The sequence below is a fragment of the Salvia splendens genome, chromosome 17, assembly GCF_004379255.2.
Source record: "Salvia splendens isolate huo1 chromosome 17, SspV2, whole genome shotgun sequence".
In the NCBI taxonomy this organism is placed as follows: domain Eukaryota; kingdom Viridiplantae; phylum Streptophyta; class Magnoliopsida; order Lamiales; family Lamiaceae; genus Salvia; species Salvia splendens.
Window position 1 is genome coordinate 2934507 of NC_056048.1, and position 23132 is coordinate 2957638.

Genomic DNA, 23132 nt, shown 5'->3' on the forward strand with positions numbered 1-23132 from the left:
AAGGAAAAGAGAAAAGTAGGCTAACAAGAAGAATCAATTCCCACAGCTAATGTATGTATTGACAAACTAAAGCTGTTCAAAAGAGGACGAAAACTAGGTATATTTCTTATTTATCCTATTTAACTACAAGCATTTGGCGTTTACTATCTGCAAAAATATATGGTAAAGGTGTGATTTTGTTTAATCGTTCAGGACGTTTACCAAAAAATGTACCGCCGTTTAAGTTACTCGTTTCGTCCATCATTAAATGTCTCATTTTTGTTTTTTTTTGTCTGTCCGCCAATAAATGTGCAATATCACTTTTACTATTTTTGGTAAGTGATCTCACGTTCCACTCATTTATTTCACTCACATTTTAGTATAAAACTAATATACGAAAATAGGGTACACATTCACTAACGTTTTCTACCCACTTTTTTTACAAGGTCAAACGATTTCTTAAAATCCGAATCGGTAAAAAATGAGACATTTATTGCCGGATAAAGGGAGTATTAGCATTTAATGTCCATTGTTTCATTTAAAATCCGAATTGATCAGTATATCGACTTGATTACATGTCGATCGATTATCCAAATTACACATTGATTATCCAAAATTACACATCGATTACTAAATGGACATGTAATTTCAGCTTAAACGGTGAGATATTTTCAGGTAAACGTTCCAAACGATGAGACAGAATCGACCCTTTATCCAAAAAATCTCAAGCCGTTTATCTATTTACATATTTCTTGCTTGCTTTTGTCACAAGACTTCCCTTTTATTTTCCCTCCAACAACCACCCAAACAAAAGTAGCATTTCCTCTATATACATCCTTTTTCATTAGCACTTTGTAAAAAGAACATGAAAATAAACTCATGCAACTATATATATTCCAAATCCAATAGCGTTGCCTACGATATAGGGATGGCATCATCAACTGAACTCAGTCTTAACACTGAATCTCTGGTGGAAAAAACACAGAAGCTGGAAGAATTCGTAGCTTGTTTGGAAGAAGAAAAGCTCAAGATTGAGGCTTTCAAGCGTGAGCTTCCACTTTGCATGCAACTTCTCACAAACGGTAATTTCTTGAAACACACTTGCGTTATTACAGCCGTTGGATTAGTTAATTGATGGATGGTTGGATCAGCCACGGAGGCGTCGAGGCAGGAGCTGCAGTCGCAGAGGATGAAGCAACTTTCTGCGGATAAATCGAACTGGATGGCGTCTGCGACGCTGTGGAGCGATCAAGTTGAGGGACGAAGGATCCCGTCCCCGGAGTTAGGTCTTGCGCCGCCTGATAACATGGAGAAGAGAAAGGCGAGGAGGTGTTGGTCGCCGCACTTGCACAAGCGTTTCCTACATGCGTTGCACATGCTCGGTGGTTCACAACGTTAGTATATATTACTCTTCCCGTCCCATTTAAGCTGTCCATATTTATTTTTTAATTTGTGCTAATTAAAAATGTCAGTCTTTCTATATTTAGAATAAAATTTGCATTTACTGTTTTAAAATTCGTGTCATTCAAGAAAATGGTCATCTTGAATGAGATAGCGAGCAATTTGATTCTTACCAACTGATTATCCATTTTGGATGGATGCAGTGGCAACTCCCAAACAAATCACGCAATTAATGAAGGTTGAGGGATTAACTAGTGATGAAGTTAAAAGCCATTTACAGGCACCTTTTCTCTTTCTCTCTCCTTAATTGATCGTATTAATAATCACATACTAATTGGAAATTTGTACGTGCACAGAAATACAGACTGCACGCTGGAATCCAAGCTCCAAAACCAATGGTGATCGTAGGTAGCATATGGGTCCCACCAGAGTATGCAACCCATGGCGGAGCAACGTCTACCGCCTTCTACGAACGTCGAATTCTACCACCATCTTAATGAGGCATCTACTTCACCGCATAGTTTAGACTCTTTTTATTTTTTTGGCGATGAATAGTGTTAATGACAGTTTAATTGGTCAGATTTGTGTTCGGGTTGAGGATTTCCTTGATAATTTGTGTTTGAAACTTTGAACTTGATTTTATTAGGTGAGTCGTTATCAGCTTGACCCGCACAATTTGCTATTCGTTGCAAGGATAAGTGAGATACCAGAGCCCGATTATCTCATGGACCATTTAAATTGATAAAGTGAATGGGCTAAATTTGGAAGCCCAAATAAATTTTGAAGTCCAAATCTGGATTCAGCAGAAGCCCAAATCTGAACTCAACTCGATAACTTTTCACCCACCGTAATAAATTTGAAAGTAAAATCATAACACGCGAACATACGTCGAATTTGTCTCATAAATTAGTTTATTTCGAATAAAGCCACTTGACTAATTAGTTTATTTAAATAATGCCCCACTCACCTAAAATTTAGACCTCTCAACTATTACCTTTGGAAATTTGTGTTTTCATTTTTTTTGTCTTCATTATTTGGTGCCTCACATATATTTTGACCAAAATAGTACTAATAGCATTATTGCTTTTCCAAGTGGGGCGAGATTTCCATTGACTTTCGTCTTATAGTTTGTAGACCTAAAATCAATGATAAATACACAAGGATAATAATTTATTAAGAAAAGTGCATCAATACTTCCATATATTGGTGCTAATGATTCTCATAAAGGAACTAGAAGACTAACACCAATGTGAAGACTAAATAGTATACAAATTTAGATTTCACATTCGAATGTCACAAACAAATGGAGTACTATAAAAAGTAAGTTTCCATAACAATACTATACTCTCTTTCATTTGCTACTAGAAAGTCTCATTTTATCATTTTAATACAACTTTCATTTAAATTTTACTATAACTAGTTGTTATTTGACTCATTTCACATTTGGCTATTGGCTCCTCTGGTTGGCCCACAAATACATAAAATCAGCCTCATAATCAGTGGTAGTCTTATTGGAATACAGTCCAAACAAGTCATCGCACAGGTTTATTTTATGTTTGATATGAAGTGTAGATAATGATATTCGCCGACGACTTTGACAGACCGACCTCATTTTCCACACAACCACCCTCTACATTAGTATAAACAAGTATATAAAACCATGTAACTAATTCTGTAATAAAACCATCAAATTGCACTACCGTTCTTCCCCTCTCACACACTCTCATCCCAAACAATGAATATTTCAATAATCAAACGCTTTCTCCACCAATTCACACCCCTCTTACTTCTTTTTCTTCCCCTTCTATGTAAATCGCTAGACACAGACACGATTTCACCCGGTGTAGTAATCCGAGATCCAGACTCCATCATCTCCCAAAAGCGCGTTTTCAAACTTGGCTTCTTCAGCCCCGCCAACACCACCACCCGCTACCTCGGAGTCTACTACGTCGTCTCCGAGGAAGCGGTGGTGTGGGTCGCCAACCGCGGCCGACCCCTCAACGCCCCCTCCAGCGCCGTCGCAACCATATCCGAAACCGGAAATCTAGTCCTCCTTGATGCAAGAAATGAGACCATATGGTCAACCAACATTACTGCGAACACCACACTTCAGAGCACCACACTTCAGATACTGGACACTGGGAACCTCGTGCTTCGCGAAAACGCGACAGGGGGTGTACTCTGGGAGTCCTTCTCGGAGCCTTCGAGCGTTTTCCTCCCGACCATGAGGATCATCGACAACGTGGACACAGGGAAGAAGGTCGTCATTTCGTCGTGGAGAAACGCCTCCAGTCCAGAGACAGGGGCGTTCGCTTCTGGGCTGGAGGCGTTGAATATCCCGCAGATGTTCACGTGGAACAACGGCCGGCCTTACTGGAGGAGCGGGCCGTGGAACGGCCTGATCCTGATCGGTGTGCAGGACATGTACTCGCCGTACCTGGATGGGTTCAGCGTGGTGGATGATCACGCCGGTAGCTTCTACTTCACCGCGCCTCAGGCGGACTTCTTGATGAAAATCGACTTGAACTCTTCCGGGAGTTTGCTGCAGAAGCTGTGGAATGTTGAGAAGAAGAGCTGGGATGTTACTTGGCTTGCGCCTTCGAATGAGTGTGATGTTTACGGGACTTGTGGGCCGTTCGGGAGCTGTGATATTCGGGCTACAAGCATGTGCTCTTGTCTGAGAGGGTTCGAGCCGGTTAATAGCGATGAATGGGATGCAGGGAATTGGACTAATGGATGCCAGAGGAGGAATCAGCTGCAGTGTGATGCAGGGGAGCCTAATGGGGATGGATTTGTTAGGCTAACGTTTATGAAGGTTCCGGATTTCGCGGAACAGTTCATGCCTAGACAGGAGGATGAGTGCCGGAGCAGGTGTTTGGGGAACTGTTCTTGCATAGCTTACGCTTATGATGCGAAGATCGGATGTATGTTCTGGAGAAATACTTTGATTGATGTTCAGCAGTTCTCTGGTGTTGGTGTTGATCTTTACATTCGTCTCTCGTCTTCTGATTTCGGTATTTTTCAAACTATACATTTCGTAGCGTGTTCCTTGTAATGTGAATGATGGATTCAGTCATTTTAGTCCATGTTTATTGTAGGTAAGAAGAAGGATAAGAAGGTGTATATCATTATTCCGGTGGTGGTTGGTTTCGCGTGCATATCGGCTATGATCTTTGTTGCTTGGTGTTGGATGGTGAAGAGAAAAGGTACTGAGTTTGGTTTGTTCTTTACAATTGTTGGTGGCTAATGAATCCATCTTGTGAAATTAGGACAAAAACCAGAACAGAAAAAGGTGTTCCAAGCAGAGCAAACATTTCCGTCAGATTCAACTGCAATAGTACTGAAGCAGGAATCAGAGGTGGACAGTATTGAGGAGTTGCCGTTGTTTAGTTTTGAGACGGTTGCGAATGCAACGGATCAGTTTAACGAAGACAATCTTCTCGGGAAGGGCGGTTTTGGTCCTGTTTATAAGGTACAAACAAACTTCACCATCTCTAGCATGGGTGGTTGTTTGTTGTTGTTGGAGCTAACACTAGCTGTTTTTTTTTGTTCATCTCATCAAGGGAAATTTGGGTGGTGGGAAAGAAGTCGCGGTGAAGAGGCTATCGGCCGCATCTGGACAAGGGGCTCAAGAGTTCAAGAATGAAGTGATCGTGATTTCCAAACTCCAGCACAGGAATCTGGTCCGGTTGCTGGGATATTGTGCGGAGAAAGAAGAGAAGATGCTGATCTATGAGTACATGCCAAACAAGAGCTTGGACTTTTGCCTCTTTGGTACGTACATCTTTAGTTGTTACAGATCAAACATGAGAACTCAACTCGGTCTTTTAAGATAATGCTACACTAGTTTTAAGTTTTATAGATTGGAATTGTGTTTGTGTAGACGATAGCAATCCATGGAAGAAGGTTCTAGATTGGAGGAAGCGTTTGAATATCATGGAGGGCATTGGTCGAGGCCTAGTCTATCTCCACAGAGACTCCAGACTGAAGATAATTCACCGAGACCTCAAGCCTAGCAACGTCCTTCTGGACGAGGACTGGAACCCCAAAATCTCCGATTTTGGGATGGCTAGAATCTTCGGAGGCGACCAAGAGCACGACAATACTGCCAGAGTCGTAGGGACTTAGTAAGTGCAACCCCTTCAGATCTTCAGTTCAGACATAACCTATTGCATCGTGTTAACACTATATCGATTTTTTACAGCGGATATATGGCGCCTGAATACGCGATGGAAGGCAGATTCTCGGAAAAATCAGACGTATACAGCTTCGGAGTACTAATGCTAGAGATACTAAAAGGGAAGAAGAACGCACACTTTTACAATCACGAGTGGTCCCTTGGCCTTATTGGATGTGTAAGAACTCACTCCTCTCTCAAAATCAATACCACTTTCCTTCATCAAAATGAATGATTCAGTTCATGTTTTGCACATTTCAGGCATGGAGGCTGTGGAGCGAAGGCGACGGTTTGGCTTTCGCGGACGAAGGCATAGCTAGCTCGGATTCGAAGGGAGAGATCGAGAGATGCATTCACATTGCGTTGTTGTGTGTGCAAGAATTTCCGAAAGATAGGCCTACGATTCAGACGGTTTTGTCGATGCTCAGCCGGGAAATAGTGGACCTGCCGGCGCCGGAGCAGCCGATGTTTGCTGAGAAGTGGAACGGCTTGCCGGTGAAGACGACGGTGGCGGCGGGAGAATTCGGACACTCGGTTAATGAGCTCACTATCACTGCCATCGATGGCCGGTGAAATGAGAGATTATAATTTTACATGTTGCTTGTTTTTATTTTTACTTGCGTCTATGCTCTGTTTTAACTTTGAATTTTTTTCTTTCTAAATAATGAATTTCAGTGAAAATAAGATAATAGTAGCACTACAAATGTTTCTAGAAGATGTGTTAGTTGGGAAAATGATGGCTCCAACTACCATGCGACGAAATTGAGCATGGGCCCACGTGGTAATATCTAACAAAAATTCAGTGAGACAGTGACATAAGAAATTGCTATTTTACTCCGTAGGGGCATAGCACAGTTGGTTCCGGAGGGTCAAATTTGTATGATTGACCAATGATCGAATCTCATTACTGTCGTGTAGTTGTAACACCTTTCAGGCATAAGTGTGAGGCCTTGGGAGGTGGGCTCCAGGCAGTGGATTAGGCCTTCCCTCTTAGCGGGTTACTGTGTACCCTGATTTAACACCCCTCACAATATTGTCGGACTGAGATGTGTGAGGCCCATAGAGTTGGGGTTTCGACCTTTTTTTTGTATGACGAGAAATTGCTATTTTAGGAGTTGTGGTCCCCAACTCCCCACTCTTAGAGCATCCACAATGGCAATAGTCCAGTCATAGCCTAGCCACAAACTCCTACTGCCACATCATCAGCACTAAAAACTCCTCCTGCCACATCATCAGGACAAGCAACTGGATAAGCAATAGTGTAGTCATAGGCTAGCCACAATAAACAAAATTATAACAATCACACAAAATACGGAATTCAACTTACGACACAGATACGGGAAAATGCAATAATTTTATTTAAATAAAAAAAGGTACATTAAAAAAAATTACATAATTAAAAAAAACTAACGTCGTGCAGTCCTCCGCGCCCACAACTCTTCAATTAAATCCTTTTGGAGTCTAATATGAGCTTACACTTGACGCATGTCGGCATGGGCTTGGAGGCGGCGGACTTCATCGTGAGGTACCCCACTTCGTATGTTGGGGGCGGCCACGTCGTGGCTTGGACCGGCTTCATTATCGTCGTTGGCCCAACTAGTCAGTTGTACACCTTCATCTTCGACAATAATGTTGTGCATGATAATACAGGAGTACATTATATCAGCAATGCAGTCGACATGCCACAAATGCGTTGGACCCCTAATTGCCGCCCATCGAGACAGGAGCACACCAAATGCGCGCTCCACGTCCTTGCCCGCCGACTCCTGCCGTTCCGCAAAATAGGCATTCCTCCCATCTGATGCACACCTGATCGTCTTCACAAAGACGGGCTACCTAGGGTATATCACATCCGCCAAGTAGTGGTCCATATCATGCTGGTTCCCGTTGGCGATAAAGCTGATGGTCGGACCGACGCCGTGGCACTGCTCGTTGAAAAGGGGCTACGAGTTGAGGACGTTGAGGTCGTTGTTCGACCCGGCTATCCCGAAATATGCATGCCAAATCCACAACCGGTAATCAGCTAAGGCCTCGAGGATCATCGTGGGATTATTTCCCTTGTAGTCGGTCGTGTAGAACCCTTTCCAGGCAGTGGGGCAGTTCTTCCACTCCCAATGCATACAATCTATGCTGCCTAACATACCCGGGAACCCATGCTTCTCCCCGTGCACATGCATCAGCTCCTGGCAGTCTTCGGGGGTAGGGCTTCGAAGGTACTGATCACGGAATATTTCAACCACGCCCTGACAGAAATACTTCATACATTCAAGGGCAGTCGTCTCACCGATGTGGAGGTACTCGTCCCACATGTCTGCAGCGCCTCCGTAGACCAACTGCCTGATTGCCGCAGTGCACTTTTGAATAGGTGTGTGGCCGGGTCTGCCAGCCGCATCGTGACTGAAGCGGAAACACATATATCGACGCTCCAAAGCGTCAACAATACGCATAAACAGGGCTCTGCTCATCCTAAAACGTCGCCTGAAAATGTTGGCGTTGAACCGTGGCTCCGGTGCGAAGTAGTCTTCATATAGCCGCTGATGTGCAGCTACGTGATCCCGCTCAATCACTGCTCGGCTGTGGACAACGGGTCGAGGTCGAGGTACCGCCGGCTGTAAGGCCCTTTGTATCAGCTGGTTTATCTCTCGGGATGTATAGGCCTCCAACTCTTCGTTCATTCGCCGTTCGTACTCCTCAGCATCCCCACCACTACCACCACTACTACCACCCGCGCTACTCATTTTGCGTTGTTGCTCTTGTACAGAAATTAAGATAGAGAGAAAACTCGTTAAAACAAGTGGTGCGAATGAAAATGACGCGCAAATCGCATATTTATAGTGTTTCGAAAATTAAATAAAATAAAAAATAAAAAATCGGCTTGCCGATCGCTCGCCGATCGGGAGCCTGCAATGGCGGCCAGCCGATCGGTGTGCGCTCGCCGATTTTCTCGCCTATTTGGCACTGGCCGGCTGCAATAGTTCGGCGAGCGGACCGGCCAGCGCCGGGAATCGGCTAGTCGGTCCGCTCGCCGCCATTGTGGAAGCTCTAAATGTCAAAAGTAGTCCTAAACATATAACGATTTTACGATTTTGGTCCAAAACATTATCTTTTGAATTATTTCGTCCCTCATAATTGAAAACGGGCCGAATTTAGTCCTTTTTGGACGGCACCGTTTAAAATTAACAGTCAACTATTGTTTAAACTATTTTGACTAATTTAGAGGGTTAAATTAGAATATTTAATATTTTTCTTATTTTTAAAAGACAAATTCACACGGTCTCTATCTCCCAACACTCTTCTCTTCCCCTTAAACTCCGCCACACTCCTCCTCCGCCGCTACCTGCCCCCACCTTTGCCACCGCTCCTAGTTAGCTTCTCTCTTCTCCCTGCTCTTCGCCCTGGGCTTCATCTCGGCCATCCGACACAAGACCGACGCCGAATCCCATCTTGAAATGATGCTGGAGAACTGAAGCGGAAGGGTGTCGAGTTCGTATCAATTTTATGTTGTTGCTTCTCCTGGTGTTCAATTCTCCACTACTGCTCCTCCAATCCAACCATGTAATTCCTCACCTCTGCCCCGAATCATCTCAGCATCACTCCTATCGATTTAGCGCTGAAGGGCACAAAATTGACCCCCACTTGTCATTGCATCGGTTGATAGGTGGTGGCGGCAATTGGACATAATTAGGTTCAGTTTTGGGGGAATGAGCTGGTGAGTCAGTATTGTGATTAACGGACTCGGTCCCGAGGAGCGGGTGTTGGCGCGAATGATGGTGTAATCTTCGTCGGGGTGAAGGCGCGGTGCTTGACGTGAGGGGAGAGCTGGTTGCACTGGCGGAGGCGGTAGCTCTTGCCGGAGTGGCTGGGGAATGAGGGATTTAGGAATGCGGCGACAACGATGAATCGCGTCGGAATCACGAGTTATTGATTTGAATTGATTGTATTGCCTTATGTGGTTGTTTTTGGTGATAAGGATATTAAGGGAGGAGAAGAAGAAACGTAATTGGTAACCCAAAAAACTAAGTTATAATTTAGTTTGTTAATTACTAATTAGTAACATAATCTAGTCAAAATAGATTAAACTTACTTTGACCGTCATATTTAAACGGTGCCGTCCAAAAATGACTAAATCCGGCCCGTTTTCAATTATGAGAGACGAAATAATTCAAAAGATAATGTTTTGGACCAAAATCGTAAAATCATCATATGTTTAGGACCACTTTTGACCTTTACTCTTTTATTTATCATGCGGGTGTTTTAGTCACTGTCTAATAAAAAGTCATATTTTGTTATTTTGATTGGTCTTTTACTTATATAGTATGTAAGTCTTACATTTTATTAATTCATTTTATTTATATTTTATTTATAAAACTAATATAAAAAAGTGTATTATATATTTCACTAACTTTTCTAAGAAAATAGGAGTATAATTTTTCCAATCCACTATTCTCTATATTTCTTAAAATTCATGCTTAGACTAAATGTGACTTCTATCGTGAGACGGAGGGAGTAAATTATTGCCTTTGTCTCTGTTTATTAAATTTTGTCCGAAATTACTATTCCATTTGGAAAATTATAAGATTAGATCAAATGCATACCTAAATTCAATCGTTTAAACACCAATATCATAATGGGCCAAAAAGAAATTTTTTTTCCAGTAATATAAACTTGGAGCCTGACACTCTGGATGCACCCATTCAATGGACTCGTTTGATAAAAAAGATGGGATATGAGAAGATACGTAAAACAAGATAAGAAATGTGGGCTTCATGTCAAGATATGCAAAGATATGATTTTTTGTTGTTGTTGTTTGATAGAAAATAAATTATCTAAATTTGTATAGTATATTAAATAACATGGCTTAACTTCACAAATTGGTAGGTTACATAAACATGGTCAAAGTTATAATTTTGGTAAGATTGGGAAGAGCCCTTGTATTATATTGGGCTTTGAGTTAAGCTTAGCTATGATATCAAATAATTAGAAATGTCTATATATAATTCTTTATCTTGGTATTACTAACTTATCAAACATGCACTTAATATGATGTACTCTGTTTGGTTAACAAAAAAATGAAAAAGTAACTAAGTACTATCAAATGAAATAGCATAAATAAAACTTAATTTAGGATACTAGAAGTCCATAGACAATTTCATAAGACACGTGGACTCGTGTTTAACAACTTAAACTAACAAATGTTGATTAGATTTTTCAGCAAAAAAGGTCAAGAAAAGGACTTATGTGGTCACATGGGATGTGGACTTATGTGGACTTTGTAGTAAAAACAAATACTCCAAAATATAATAAGTTAGACACTTTCATGACTCACGGGTCGAGACTGAATCCAACAAATTTTGATTAGATTAGATTAGATTAGATTAGTCACTATCTTGAAGACATGTGTAGACTTATGTTCTTTACCATTTCACATTAAATAGTAGGTAGCATTGAACTAACTTCACTAATATTAAATAGAGAAAATTAAATATACACTTAATAACATAATTTTTACGTATATGGTATAGGAATAGTGACTATTGTCTATATAATTTGGGGATTTTATTGTATAACATCATATAATTAGACACATCATTGTAATTATTAATAGTGACAACAGTATATGGATATAGAATTTTAAATCTTGATACACATATCTTCTAGTAGCAATTTTGAATGATCCAGAAGTTCAGAACCATTCACCAAAATATTTTACACAATGCAAGATATCAACGACAACGGATCACGTCATCATGATATCATAACTAATCATCAAAATTAAATTATTGTTAAATAGTTTAAACTTACCAACTCCCACTAGAAGACTTGGTAGGCCATCATTCAATTTTATACCCCTCCATCCAATGTTTTAAAAACCGGACCGGCCAGCGAACCGGCGACGTTACTGGTTCACGGTTCAACCGGTCCAACCGGTCGAACCACCGGTCTAACCGTTTTACTGTTACAAATATATATAAAAATATACTAAATTTAGTAAATGATTTACAATTAATAATATATCACAAAACATTAAACCTTATAGATAATTAGTGATGTATAAATATAAATAATATTAAAATTTAGTAAATATATTCAGATATATATATTTAATATTAGTTAGTCTATATAAAAAATTTAATATTTCATGTATTAAAATAGATCATGTTTATATTAATTTAAGAAAATTTAATTTGTAAAATAATATATAATTAAATACGAATTAAGTACTTATTAATTAGTTAGATAAGATTATTCATTAATGTCAATAGCTAGGGTATATAAATTAAGTATGTAATATAAAAAACTTATTTATAATAAATAATGAATCTTATATGGTACTAATAATAATATAGGTGGTAAGTAGAGCATCATTAAAATATAAAGGATGATAATTATATATATTATAATTAACAATTATATTAAAGAATAATAAAATTAAAATGAATTATTAGTTTTTGTAGATAAAATTAATGGTTAATGTATAAAAATATTTAAGGTTCAAATTGTTCAATGAGCCCATGTGGTGGAGTGGTAGAAGTTTTCTTAACTAGAAGAGAGGTCATGATTTCAACCTCTACCAACAACAAATTTTTAAAAATTTTGAAAAAAAAAACAGAAAATTGGTTTCCGGTTCACGGTCCAACCGGTCCGACCGGCCGGTTCCACCGGTTCACGGCGGTTCAATGCAGTGGTGGTTTAAAGGGGTGAACCGGACCGGACTACCTATCGGTTCGCGGTCCGATCGGTCAAACCGGCCGGTCCGGTCCGGTCTTTAAAACATTGCCTCCATCCCATCTTATTTGTTACTTTTTCGGCTCATCCCAAACTTCTTACACTATTTATAGTTTAAGTTAGAATTAATATATTTAATTAATATGTTAATTTAAGTTAAGAGCTCCTTTATTAAGTGATGTCTCATTATATTTAAAATTTTAATTTAATTACGCAAAAAAATTAATCCCAAATTTACAGCCTAAAATGAAAAGTGCGAGCAGAAAATTTCATTAGAATTGTACAAAATCATCATAGACAATACTATAGAATTGCATAGAAATTAGGACATTGTATATGACAATATTATAATAATAATAATTGGTACCCATAAGTGGCTCCAATTTTGAAAGCATCTTCAATCATACATAGACCAAATTATGGAGTATTATTGATGAATGATGATGGCCTACCGGATTGTATTGTTAAAATAACTGCGTATTTTACATTATACAAATAATAACCTTTATATTTTGTTTCTTACCATCCGTCGTTTTCCAATGGATTCTTTCTCATTTTTATTTTTGTTTTTATTTTCGAATTTATTTTTATTATAACCATTTTTATCTATAAATATATAAAAGTGGAATACCAAAGAATCTACTTTCCCGCCCAGTTTCATGAAATAATTTTCACCATATTATAAAATTTCATTAACATATAATATAATATATTAATACATGATTATATATAAATATACATCATAAAGAGTTATCAAATCAGTAAATCACACTTTTATATATATATATATATATATATATATATAGGGTAGTGATCTATGGCAAACACCTCTTAACCAAATAACTAGAGAACAAATCATAGCCACAAGATCAAAAAAATCAATGGCTAGTATTAATTTTCGAATTTAATGAGATCTTAGCTCCCTCAATCACAAATTTACTCAATAATAACAAGGCAGGGGTATTATGGTCTTTGCACATACAAAATTAAGTTACGTCATTGGCAAATTCAATTCATTTGAAAAAGAAACATTGTTCTCCTTCGTCTACGCCGCTGTTGTCGGTTTTCCTCCAGGATTCCGCCTCCTCCTTCGTCTACGCCGCTTTCGGATTGCTCTCAGCCGCTGAATTCATGCTTTGGATTCGCCGGAGACTCATCGAGGAGGATGCTGCCGCTGAGCGTTAGATTCGGAGATGGCGGATACTCCGTTTCTTCAACACTGTCTATGGAGATTTGGGGGGCAAAGGATTTTGCCGAGATTGCCAGTTTGAACGTGTATGGCAGTAGAAACAGATTTTGTTGTTTTTTTTAGTATAGTTTATAACTCTTACGTTCTGATTAAATAAATATTCCACTGAATTTTATTTTATTTTCTTGTAAGTCTTACTACTATAGTTAATGATGTGTTGTGTACTCCATTTTATCTTGTAAATCATGCTAAGAGTGATGTGTTTTGTAAACAAGAGTGAAGTAAAATCAGAATAAGAGTGATTGTTTTGTGAACAACAGTGAAGTAAAATCAAAGTAAGAGTGATGTGTTCTGTGAATAAGAGTGAAGTAAAATCAGAATAAGAGTGATGTGTTCTGTGAACAAGAGTGAAGTAAAATCACAGTAAGAGTGATGTGTTTTGTGAATAAGAGTGAAGTAAAATCAGAATAAGAAGAGTGATGTGTTTTGTGAACAAGAGTGAAGTAAAATCAGAATAAGAGTGATGTGTTTTGTAAACGAGAGTGAAGTAAAATAATGCTTTTGTGGGGCAGAAAAATGAATTTAAAAAAATGAAAAATGAGTAAACGACAACAGCTTTTCATCAAAACGACATCTCGCCAATTCCTCCACATCATTTCCGAGTACACTTCACTCTTATTCAGAAAACACTTCACTCTTGTTCACAAAACACATCACTCTTATTCTGATTTTACTTCACTCTTGTTCACAAAACACATCACTCTTATTCTGATTTTACTTCACTCTTGTTCACCAAACACATCACTCTTATTCTGATTTTACTTTACTCTTGTTCACAAAACACTTCACTCTTGTTCAGAAAACACTTCACTCTTGTTCACAAAACACATCACTCTTATTCTGATTTTACTTCACTCTTGTTCACAAAACACATCACTCTTATTCTGATTTTACTTCACTCTTGTTCAGAAAACACTTCACTCTTGTTCACAAAACACATCACTCTTATTCTGATTTTACTTCGCTCTTGTTCACAAAACACATCACTCTTATTCTGATTTTACTTCACTCTTGTTCACAAAACACTTCACTCTTGTTCAGAAAACACTTCACTCTTGTTCACAAAACACATCACTCTTATTCTGATTTTACTTCACTCTTGTTCACAAAACACTTCACTCTTGTTCAGAAAACACTTCACTCTTGTTCACAAAACACATCACTCTTATTCTGATTTTACTTCACTCTTGTTCACAAAACACATCACTCTTATTCTGATTTTACTTCACTCTTGTTCACAAAACGCTTCACTCTTGTTCACAAAACACATCACTCTTATTCTGATTTTACTTCACTCTTGTTCACAAAACACATCACTCTTATTCTGATTTACTTCACTCTTGTTCACAAAACACATCACTCATATTCTGATTTTACTTCACTCTTGTTCACAAAACACATCACTCTTATTCTGATTTTACTTTACTCTTGTTCACAAAACACTTCACTCTTGTTCAGAAAACACTCCACTCTTGTTCACAAAACACATCACTCTTATTCTGATTTTACTTCACTCTTGTTCACAAAACACATCACTCTTATTCTGATTTTACTTCACTCTTGTTCAGAAAACGCTTCACCCTTGTTCACAAAACACATCACTCTTATTCTGATTTTACTTCACTCTTGTTCACAAAACACATCACTCTTATTCTGATTTTACTTCACTCTTGTTCACAAAACGCTTCACTCTTGTTCACAAAACACACCACTCTTATTTTTTGAAAATCTCTTCAAACTAAACAATTTACATTTCATAAAATGAATAATTGATCAAGCTTGGGACCAAGGGCCACCTACCAATATACATACATGATACATCCCCTTTCATCACCACATTCTGATACCACAAACCTTACTTCCAACAATGCCATCCAAAAAACACAAGCCCAAGAAATCATCCATCACTAACACACCGTAGCTGCTGCCGTATCGCTCTCAACAACAGTGTCCTTGGACGGAGTTTCTCTCAACTAACATCACCGCCGCACACAATCCGTGGCGCACCAACGCAGCTCCGCTCCCGCTGTCACCAAATCACGGCTACCACCACCAACATCAATACGATGCGACGCCCATCACAACCAACCGCCCCAACTCTGCCACGTCGCCAGTGCCTGCATCAGCGCCGCCCCAAATCGAAGGAGATTTGATCGCAGATTTGGAAGGAGAAAGAAAGGAAATCACGTAAATTTGAATTTGATAATGTAATTTCCAAAAATACCCTTGGCCTATTTTATATTATTAAAATAAATAATATTTGTTCCATTAAGACGTGTGGCTGAGATTTGTTCTCTAGTTATACACTTAAGATTAGTTATATCTTGATCACTCCCCTATATATATATATATATATATATATATATAGGGAGATGATCAAAATAAGTATGTGTTTAAATCCAGAAATGCAGACCAAATCTTGGCCCTAGGATTAGATGATCTAATGGTCAATAATTAACAAAAAACACGGAAGGTCATAATTAAGCAATTTTAGGTCATATTATAATATTTGGGTTTAATGTCATGCTAAGATCGTTTTAGGTCATGCTTTGTTAGCATGACCTAAAAATTACCTAATTATGACCTAAAGGTGACCTAATTATGATATTGTTCTGCGTTTCTGTATTTAAATCTAGTTTTGCATAGATCAAAACCCTATATATATATATATATATATATATATAGGGATGTATTCATTTCCTTTTCCTATATTTCCTCCTTTTTTCCTTCTCCATCTTAACCGTTGATTTACTATATCCTATGGCCTAAATTAGTGGGTTTAATCATTTAAATAAATTAGTAAAAAAACCAAAAAGGGCTTAAATGGAAATCGAATTAACTGTTGGTTATGCAACTTCCTTAATTTACTCATCTCAAGATCTTTACGTTTATTTTCCTTCTCCCAATTGATTTTTTGTTGCAGACACGGTTTACTCCATTCTTCACTCTTCAATTGATTTCTCCTCTCAAGATCTTCACAGTTTTTCTCCTTCTTCCAATTGATTTTTTCGCTGCAGACGTGAATTACTCCATTCTTCACTCTTCAATTGATTTTTTCGATCAGCCACTCTTTCCAATTATCGAATCTCCGTTCTCGTTTCCTCATTGGTACTATCGTTTGTTGCCGGAGGTGTAGAGATCGTTCTTCTCTCAAAAATGGAAGAATGTAATTAAGCGTCGTGTTCGTTTGTTTTTGTATCGATTGTGTTAATAACAATAAAGATCAGTCCGATTAGTCTGATTAATCGCTCGTTGTTTATGTATCGGTTGTGTTTAAACATGTCCCGTGATGGAGGATCGCGTGTATGTGAGAATTATTAAGGGTGTAGATTTCGGCCCGGATATGGTTGTAGTTTAAAAGATACGAATAATGAACCACATGTTAACTGGTAATGGATATTATTGACTATATAATGCTCAATATGTAAACCGCAATGCATACAAATAAGATGCGTCGTGTTTCGTTATTTGGCACACGATTATTGTTTATCCTAAGGGTTTAATTAGTTGATGGGCTTGGGTTTAGTAGCGACGTCTAAAAAAACGGATACATATAATGCACGAAATGAGTATGCATAATGATAGCTTCTGTCTGTATAATGCATAAAACGTTGGAGGACGTAATGAAGGACCTCGAGTATGCCTCATTCATTAAGGTTTTTGATGTGTCATGTTTAGATGTTTGGAACACGTTGCTTGTTTACCCCAAGGGTTTAATAAGCATAGGGGCTAGGGTATAGTACTTACATATATAAAGCACGTATTTTTGTAATTAAATTTTTTTACCAAATAAAGTTAATAAAAAGGTGCACTGTTACATATAATGCACCAAATGAGTATGCATAATGATATCTACTGTTTCTATAATGCATAAAACGTTGGAGGAATTAATGATGGACCACGAGTATGCCTCAGTCATTTAGGTTTTCGATGTGCCGTGTTTAGATGTTTGGAACACGTTACTTGTTTACCCCAAGGTTTAATAAGCATAGGGGCTAGGGTATAATACTTACATATATAAATCACGTATTTTTGTAATTAAAATTTTTGGCCGAAAAAAGATACGAAATATGTGCACGGTTACATATAATGCACCAACTGCAAGTGCATAATGAAATGTATTGTCTGTATAATGCATAAAACGTTGGAGGAATTAATGATGGACCGCGAGTATGCCTCATTCATTTAGGTTTTGATGTGCCGTGTATAGATATTTGGAACACGTTACTTGTTTACCCTAAGGGTTTAATAAGCATAGGGGCTAGGGTATAGTACTTACATATATAAATCATGTATTTTTGTAATTAAAATTTGTTACCGAATAAAGTTATGAAAAAAGGTGCACGGTTACATATAATGCACCAACTGAAAGTGCATAATGGAATTTATTGTCTGTATAATGCATAATATGTTGGAGGAATTAATGATGGACCGCGAGTATGCCTCATGAATTTAGTGTTTTTGATTTGCCGTGTTTAGATGTTTGGAACACGTTACTTGTTTACCCCAAGGGTTTAATAAGCATAGGGGCTAGGGTATAGTACTTACATATATAAATCACGTATTTTTGTAATTAAAATAAGTACTATACCCTAGCCCCTATGCTTATTAAACCCTTGGGGTAAACAAGTAACGTGTTCCAAACATCTAAACACGGCACATCGAAAACCTAAATGACTGAGGCATACTCGTGGTCCATCATTAATTCCTCCAACGTTTTATGCATTATACAGACAGTAGATATCATTATGCATACTCATTTGGTGCATTATATGTAACAGTGCACCTTTTTATTAACTTTATTTGGTAAAAAAATTTTATTACAAAAATACGTGCTTTATATATGTAAGTACTATACCCTAGCCCCTATGCTTATTAAACCCTTGGAGGAAACAAGTAACGTGTTCCAAACATCTAAACACGGCAAATCAAAAACACTAAATTCATAAGGCATACTCGCCGTCCATCATTAATTCCTCCAACGTATTATAGCAACTTCTTGTGTCTTGCACTAGGTCATGTTTTTGTTTTTGTTATTGGAACTTTATATCTGTCATAATGCAACGTTGCATTTTTATTTAAAGAAGTCAACTTTGTATCAGTTGTGTTCTGATGAATTATTTTGTTTGTTCCCAATTTTTTTTTCTAGGTCATAATGCAACGTTTTAGTATAATAATGCACTAAAATGTCTCTTGCAGAATTGATATCCGATTTTAATATTCCATGGACCCCTGAATTCTGGCGAAACGATTAATTAAAAAATTCACTTTGGAATAAATAATGCTTCCCGTTTATATGTCTTATTCAATACACAATTTTAAATAATGATAATTTCTTGGTAAATAATGCAACGTTTTAATTTAATAATGCACTAATTTATCTAATGTTGAATTTATACCCAATTGAAATAAACCATGCACCCCTGAATTATGTCGCAACGATAAAATCCACTTTAAATTTACCATGCATACTTCTTATAATGCATAATTAACTGTAAATAATGACGATATAATTACACATAATGCTCAGACTTTGCATATACACAATTATTATCGTAACGAACACTATATTGAAAATAATGACAGTCAATAAAGGAGTAATGCACAGATTGTAAAACACAATGCACAATCTTTAATGCTGAATACAGACAATTTACGCAGTCTCAAAATCATTAGCTAATATCCAAACGCACTTATTAAGTTGCGAAAAAGTACAATTTTAAATTGAAACATCTATCCGAATATCGGTTTACCCATTAACCAAGATCTCCCTATAGCCGAACCAAGACTCACTCCAAACCATAATTCTCGTCAACTGGAATAACATCGTCAACTGCATCATCAATGTCTGATCTTAGCCGCTTCTCTGATATGGAACAAACAAAGTAATACATCAAAACATTATCAATAAATCAGAATACATAATGCTGCTAGCTTTTTACAGATTAATGCATATATTATATGAAATAATGCATAACACAACCTCATAATGCATTAAAAATTGCTCATAATGCATTGTCTAAACACAAAAATGCACATGTGTTACACATAAAATGTATTAAACAATATAAATAATACCACTCATATAATGCACACAATACTACAAAAAAATGCCCTATTACAGATTCACAATGCAGTACCCACACAACATAATAAAAAACTTTCATACTAACTGGGCAGCTATTACAACACACCCAATACCCTTAGTAATGCATAATTTAGTAAACGTAATGCATAAATTATGTTCCATAATGCACAGTCTACACTTAAAAATGCACATATGTACTCTTTCCTTAGTTTAGTCACTAAAACACACAACACCCTACATATTGCATAATTTACTGCACATAATGAATACCACTCATATAATGCACAATATACTCCAAAAAATGTAATATTACAGATTCTCAATGCAGTACCCATACAAATTAATAAACATATTTCATCCTGATTGAGTAAATATTAGTACACACCCAATACGCTTAGTAATGCATAATTTAGTAAACATAATGCATAAATCACTTTCAATAATGCACAGTACAAACTAAGAAAATGCACATATTTACTATTTACTGATTGTAGTCACTAAAACACACAACACCATACATATTACATACTTTTCTGCACATAATGACGGTTTCAGTATAGACATAATGCACTAATCAAACCATATAATATATGAAAGTAAGCTTCAATGATTTACGTAAACAATATACGCAATACCCATACATTGCATCATATACTGCAGGTTATGTCAATAAATTTCTACATAATGCATTACATATACAAAATAATGCAAGAATACTGACCAATAATGTAGGTTATGTCAATAAATTTCTACATAATGCATTACATATACAAAATAATGCAAGAATACTGACCAATAATGTAGTACAACCAACGAATAATGCATCAGAACAAAGGAAACAATTATGTAACCTTCAGTCTGTGTTGGTTGACTCTTGGAGGGTCTGCATCTCTTCGTCATTGATGCTCTGTTACACCAACGAAATTAGTTAAATTCCTTCATCCAAATCGACAAAAACCATAGATATAACTCAATAATAAACCAAATCGTCATTAATGGACATAATCGACATCACACTGAACACAATGTCCAGCGCTCATAATCAGAGACAATCGTAGACGATTACCTAGGTAATTCCGATATTCTACAGCCTAGGCATACGCTCAGTTGAATGTTTTCCATTTACATACCTGCGAGATTTGTTGAATATTCGTCGAAACACGTCAACACCGGTCGATTTTGTGGCAGCTGTAACCACGGTGGAGTGTAATCGACCAAATCTGTGGCGGAGGCTGTGGAAATCGAATTGTGGCAGATGTAATTAGGGTTTTAGAGAGTGGAAGGAGTGGGGAGAGTCGAGGCGTCTGCTGGAGTAAAGAAGGAGAAAACTGAAGAGTTGGAAGATTGCAAATCGCGTGAAATTCGCGACTGCCAAAAAAAAGGCGGTTCCATTTTCTCAATTTTACTATATTACCCCCATAATGCACAACGAAAGGAGCTATAATGCAACGCGGAAATAATTAATAAGGATTAACGTGGTCCGTTGATTGGAAGGATCTAACGGTTATTATTAAGAAGAGAAAAGGATCTTAGAGTGGAAAAGGTGAATAGTGCTCCCCTATATATATATATATATATATATATATATATATATATATATATATGTGGGAGCGTTATTCTCCTTTTCACATCTTATATCCTTTTTCCTTCTTAATATTACGCGTTAGATCTAAGGCATCAACGAATCAGATTGATTCTATAAAACTGGTTCCGTGTTGCATTATAGAATGTGGTTGTATGCATTACAGGGTTATTATTGACATTTGACGGAAAAGTAACTGCCACATTTTGGTATCTGCGAATAATGCACCACATGGTCATGAGTAATGCATATAATTGACTATATAATGCACAATATGTGAACTGCAATGCATACGAATAAGATGTACCATGTTATGATGTTTGGACACACGTTTCTTGTTTCCCCTAAGGGTTTAATAAGCTTAGGGGCTAGGGTATAGTACTTAGACACGTATGTAATCTTCACATGGTAACGAGTAATGGATATAATTGACTATATAATGCACAATTTGTGAACTGCAATACATACGAACAAGATGTGTTGTGTTATGATGTTTGACACACGTTTCTTGTTTCCCCTAAGGGTTTAATAAGCTTAGGGGCTAGGGTATAGTACGTACACATTAATAACAAATTATAAAACGATACGAATAATTCATCAAATTGTCACGAGTAATGGATGTTATTAACTATATAATGCACAATATGTGAACTGCAATGCATACGAATAAGATGTACCATGTTATGATGTTTGACACACGTTTCTTGTTTCCCCTAAGGGTTTAATAAGCTTAGGGGCTAGGGTATAGTACGTAGACATTACTAACAAATTGTTGTTATTGGAATATACGTATGTGCATTATTTGGTTTAGGTAGTGCATTATGTAGCTGTTAATTGTCATTATCTCAGTATATTATGCATTATTAGAGGTATTGTGTATATGGGTTAATCAACGGATTGAAGATTACATACGTGCATTTAGTAATGTCTACGTACTATACCCTAGCCCCTAAGCTTATTAAACCCTTAGGGGAAACAAGAAACGTGTGTCAAACATCATAACATGGTACATCTTATTCGTATGCATTGCAGTTCACATATTGTGCATTATATAGTTAATAACATCCATTACTCGTGACAATTTGGTGAATTATTCGTATCGTTTTATAATTTGTTATTAATGCGTACGTACTATACCCTAGCCCCTAAGCTTATTAAACCCTTAGGGGAAACAAGAAACGTGTGTCAAACATCATAACACAACACATCTTGTTCGTATGCATTGCAGTTCACAAATTGTGCATTATATAGTCAATTATATCCATTACTCGTTACCATGTGAAGATTACATACATGTCTACGTACTATACCCTAGCCCCTAAGCTTATTAAACCCTTAGGGAAACAAGAAACGTGTGTCAAACATCATAACACATCACATCTTGTTCGTATGCATTGCAGTTCACATATTGTGCATTATATAGGCAATTATATGCATTACTCGTGACCATGTGGTGCATTATTCGTAGCGGTTTCCAACCATTATTAGATTACTATTGTACCCTCATAATGCACAAAATAGGACAAATAATGCAACACGGATTAATTACCAAATGTTGATCTTGACCGTCCATTTCTCTAATCTAATGGCTGATATTAAGAAGGAAAAAGGAGGAAATATAGGAAAAGGAAATGAATACATCCCTATATATATATATATATATATATATATATATATATATATATAGGGTCTTAATCTATCAAAAGAAGCCCTTAAGTATAGAAATACAGACCAATTATGGACCGTAAGATATGGAAATGAATGGCCACGATGTGGATTTGTCAACAATTTCTGTGGGTCATAATAGGATTGATCTATGTCATGAAAGGGCAATTTAGGTATAGAAAATATAAACAACCGCCCTTCCGTTAATTAAGACCAGATTAATTGGGATCATTACTCCACACGTTTTCTAAGTTGATTCTTCGGT

At 37.2% G+C, this 23132-nt stretch overlaps 2 protein-coding genes across 3 annotated transcripts; both read left to right on the plus strand.

Moving 5' to 3' along the window:
• Window positions 1-770: 770 nt before the first annotated feature.
• LOC121773828 (myb family transcription factor EFM-like) lies at window positions 771-2055 on the plus strand. 2 transcript variants are annotated; one of them, XM_042170746.1, is made up of 4 exons: window positions 771-1061; window positions 1131-1373; window positions 1584-1660; window positions 1737-2055. In XM_042170746.1, the coding sequence occupies exons 1-4, from the start codon at window positions 845-847 to the stop codon at window positions 1875-1877; spliced, it is 678 nt and encodes a 225-aa protein (XP_042026680.1). In that variant the 5' UTR covers window positions 771-844; the 3' UTR covers window positions 1878-2055. The 2 variants fall into 2 exon arrangements, with proteins under 2 accessions (XP_042026680.1, XP_042026681.1); XM_042170747.1 differs by having other exon boundaries at window positions 1584-1618.
• A 952-nt stretch (window positions 2056-3007) lies between these two features.
• On the plus strand, window positions 3008-6241 carry LOC121775321 (G-type lectin S-receptor-like serine/threonine-protein kinase At1g11300). Its single transcript, XM_042172396.1, has 7 exons — window positions 3008-4394; window positions 4479-4586; window positions 4650-4852; window positions 4944-5154; window positions 5264-5507; window positions 5585-5735; window positions 5819-6241. Exons 1-7 carry the CDS (start codon window positions 3116-3118, stop codon window positions 6128-6130), a joined length of 2508 nt encoding a protein of 835 aa, XP_042028330.1. The 5' UTR covers window positions 3008-3115; the 3' UTR covers window positions 6131-6241.
• The last annotated feature ends 16891 nt before the right edge of the window (window positions 6242-23132 follow it).